The sequence below is a fragment of the Monopterus albus genome, unplaced genomic scaffold (assembly GCF_001952655.1).
Source record: "Monopterus albus unplaced genomic scaffold, M_albus_1.0 scaffold1.1, whole genome shotgun sequence".
In the NCBI taxonomy this organism is placed as follows: domain Eukaryota; kingdom Metazoa; phylum Chordata; class Actinopteri; order Synbranchiformes; family Synbranchidae; genus Monopterus; species Monopterus albus.
In genome coordinates, this window is record NW_018127881.1 from 5,926,010 (window position 1) to 5,930,094 (window position 4,085).

The 4,085-nt window shown below is 41.4% G+C and overlaps 1 protein-coding gene across 2 annotated transcripts in view; it reads right to left on the minus strand.

The window, feature by feature from the left end:
* Window positions 1-4,085, minus strand: part of igsf21a (immunoglobin superfamily, member 21a) — a 170,968-nt gene that overhangs the window by 76,005 nt on the left and 90,878 nt on the right. For both annotated transcript variants that reach the window (XM_020601237.1, XM_020601154.1), the window contains exon 3: window positions 130-251. In XM_020601237.1, coding sequence (XP_020456893.1) covers window positions 130-251 — 122 coding nt within the window. The remainder of the gene's footprint in view (window positions 1-129; window positions 252-4,085) is intronic.

Genomic DNA, 4,085 nt, shown 5'->3' on the forward strand with positions numbered 1-4,085 from the left:
CCGTTTGCTATATATATATATATAAATATGTAGCAAACGGAGCAAGATCAGTGCAGCTAATACAGTGCAAAGAGATAAACAAGTAAGCAGTCTTGCTTTGAATGAAAGTTAATTGATTCTGAGGCTCACCTGACGGTTGACTGGTACACAAGGTCCTCACGTCTGCGGTAGTCCTCCATGTGAGAGTAATTGGTATTAAACATAGCATCATAGGTGAAGATTTTCTGCTTGATGGTACCTCCATCTGTGACCTGTGAAGCAAAAAGACAGCATTAATAAGAATGTTACCCAAATGATGGATGGGACAGGGCAGATTGTTCCTCCCCTTAGAGCTTCTCCTGCACATACACTGTTGTCCCATGGCCTCAAGTGTTGATAGTACTCCTGGCTGTAATTACCTCAGTGATTCATTTGCAGCCATGATAAGATCATTCCTTAAGATGTCTTCAACCCTGCTGATGTGATAACATCAACAAGACAATCTCTTAGGCAGCGGCTGGTACGTGTTCCTTCACATGGTTGAGTCTTAATGAAGACTGACAGAGCACCGTGTTCTCTATGTGTCAAGCAGTTAGCTGTCTGCAGAAGTAATGGCTTGTGATGAGATACCACAGAGGTAGAGGTGTAGGATTTTCAAAACACTGCTTTTTTTTCCCACCACAAATTGTAGATTGATGGAGCGGGTCTTCCCTTTCTAATATTCACGAGTATTAAAGTCACTTAGCATTTGAATGCGTGTGATTTCTCCTGTCCTCAGAAGATACAGATGGCCATAAACGAGAAAAAATTATTAATGGAGCCATTAATGTTGGTGGGCCAGGGATCCTCCTTAGGTTAACCAGTGAAGATGCTTTTGTTCTGATCAGATCCCTTCAGCGAGGTAGGCAACAAAGCATTTCATGTATAGTTTCTATAACATACACATCACCTCACAAAGAGACAAAGCTAAATTGCATTTATATGAACAAACAATTGTTCCCTGTGAATGTGGGGGACTCGCATAACCTCTAGATAAAGTGCACTGCCTCAGGCTTAGTTTCGTAAGTGGTGCTGCACAGGGAGTTGACAATGTGGAAACAACTAATGCACAAGTGTAGAAATAAATTTTCTCTGTCACCTGTAACCACTAAGAGCAAAGCTTTTGGATATTTCTGTAGACTTACAAAACAGTCAAAATGCTGGATTCTAAGACTTTTTTTTTTTTTAAAGCATGCTTCCACCACAGTGTGGACATTTATGGCACCATTTGGCAAAGAAAAGATTTGGCAACCTATTTACTTGCTTTTAATATCAGTTCGGGTGAACAGACACCAAGCAACAATGTGGCTTCTTTTGGAGCGACAGAACACTGAGGGGCAGCGGGACAAAGCCGGCCTCTAAAAGCAAAGCCATGTTTGAAAATTGTGCTTTCCAACCACCCAGACTTGTGCCACCACTGTATTTATAGTAATGGACCTTTTCGAAACAATCACTATAGGGACTCGAGAGACATTTCTGTCTGACATGGCTTTGCAGCACCTTATGTGAAAAAGGCTCTACAAAGCTTAAAAAGAATACCACCTTAACTTTCCTGATGTATGATAAGTACATGGGAAGCTGATAGGCAGCACATTTTTACTGGATTAATAATGAGATGTCACCGAGACATAAAGTGATATACGTTACAGATTAGTACAGTATGAGGCAAGCATTATAAAGACAAATTATACACCCAGACTGTCAATGAAATAGGAATGGTTCATTTCCATCGATCTTTCTCAATTTTACACAGGAATAATGCTTGGGAAAGCACTTGTGAGAGTAAATCAAGTATATATCCATTCAATAAAAGGAGCTTCCTCTTTTCCATTTGCAATCTTCAAAACCATATCTCCTTATGTCCCCTTCAGTTTCTGAATAATTTGCTACCATGAAGCATTAGCAATTAAATGTCAGATAACAAGGCACATATTTTTTTTCTTGATACTCATTATTACTTCCTTTCTTGCTTGTTTTGAGCAAACCAAAACTTATCATTATTACAGCCAAGTCAATTTTAGTTTTAGGGTCATGCATTATGAAGACTTAGCTATCAATTTTTTTTACTTTCACACTTGGCATCATCATACCAGTATTTTGGAGCAATATTAATCATTAAATACAGCACACAAACTACGACTGTGATAAAATAGACAAACAAGGCAAATACTGCATTCTTACAAGAGGATAGACAACATGGAATGTAATGTGTGTGTGTGTGTGTGTGTGTGTGTGTGTGTACGCACGTGTTGGCAAGTACACATTCATCTACTCAGCAGCAGTCTTCTACATGACCTAAAGAAGCCACTGGAGTGTACAACCCTCAGGCGACAGCGGCTCTGGACGTCTGACTGTGCAACTTTACACACAGCACTGACACATTTCATCAGTTCTGGGTTGACAACTTGACATAATTTTAGCTTGTTAGCAGCTAGCAGAAATTCACCTTGTTAACACATATCAGCATGCTTATACATTTAGTCTAAGACAAACATATTTTGTTTAATTTAGTCTTTAGCCACATGCCAAAATGATATTTCATTAAATTAGCATGCTGTGAGTCAGCTAATTATGCAAAAAGATGTATTGTCATTCAGTTACAGACAGTATGTACGCATTACATCACACAGACAATTCTCCAATGGACCTTTATAAAAGCACCAGCACTCTTGGATTTGTACAACAACTGTATCACTTCTGTTGGAGCTACAGTACATCTCTGAGTTGGCACTAACTGCCCTGAAGGTAGCTGTTCAAAGTATGTATCGGTGCTATCCCACTCACCTAATATACTGTATATGTTTGTGAGGTCAACTTGACCCAACCAATGACCTTGCCACTATGACAACTTTTCTATCACTGTAGCAGACACCTAAGATGGTCAGTTTCTTCAAACCTCTACCACTGACATAGAACTTAGTGTGAGATGGGTAGTTTCAAGGATCCATCCATCCATCCATTTTCTTCCGCTTATCCAGGACCGGGTCGCGGGGGCAGCAGTCTAAGCAAAGATGCCCAGACTTCCCTCTCTCCAGACACTTCCTCCAGCTCCTCCGGGGGAATGCCAAGGTGTTCCCAGGCCAGCCGAGAGACATAGTCCCTCCAGCGTGTCCTGGGTCTTCCCCGGGGCCTCCTCCCGGTGGGACATGCCCGGAACACCTCCCTAGGAAGGCACCCAGGAGGCATCCGAAGCAGATGCCCGAGCCACCACAGTTTCAAGGATATATCCCTTTAATTCAGTTTTCCATTGGCAGGAATAGAATTGGAAAGTTAGTGTGACCAGAAATAACCTTAACTAGCAGAGCTGAAAGAGACAAAGCATTCCACTGACAGAAACCCAAACATCAAACACCACAGTCCAGGAAAGAAAGACATCTCAGGGTCTAATTGCCAACTGATCTCCTGGAGGGGAAGTGGAGCAACAAAGCAACAGCGAAAGAAGACTTAAAAAAGATTCAAGTGCTCGTGGATTATCTCTTCAATAGGGGTTGTATATTTGTAGCCTTGTTTCTGACTTCACTGGTTTAATCATTAGTTCAGATGAGATGCACAGGCATGTCTACGAAGGCCCGTGACAATCGCATTCCATGTAACCAAATGATAATGAAAGAAAACTTGCATTAAGGGGAAAAAAACATGGTAGATGAGCAGGTACAACAAATTCCTAACAGCGAGAAAGCTCTCTTCCAAATCCAAACACATTCAACATATCCGCCCACACTGCAGTTCACTTTAAACTGATGCACAAATGCCATGCTGGCGCTGAGGTAGTCCAGCTACAGTAATATAATAGGCATTAAAATTCCTTCTGTCCTCTCGCTGAAAAACCTGGTGGATATCGCAGGTGTCACTTTTCTGCTTGTCTGGAAGCTATAAGGAGCAGACAGGAGATTTCTGTTTCAAACAGGTCATGCCTGTGGCACCTTCTCTTTATCTATCTCCCCTTAATGATTTCACCTCTTAATTAAAACTGACCTGTACACCCCTGTGTAATAAATCTGAAAGAATCTGCACATCAGTGGATGCCTTCCTATCCCCACAAGGGGACCTGTTTGTGGTATAAATGA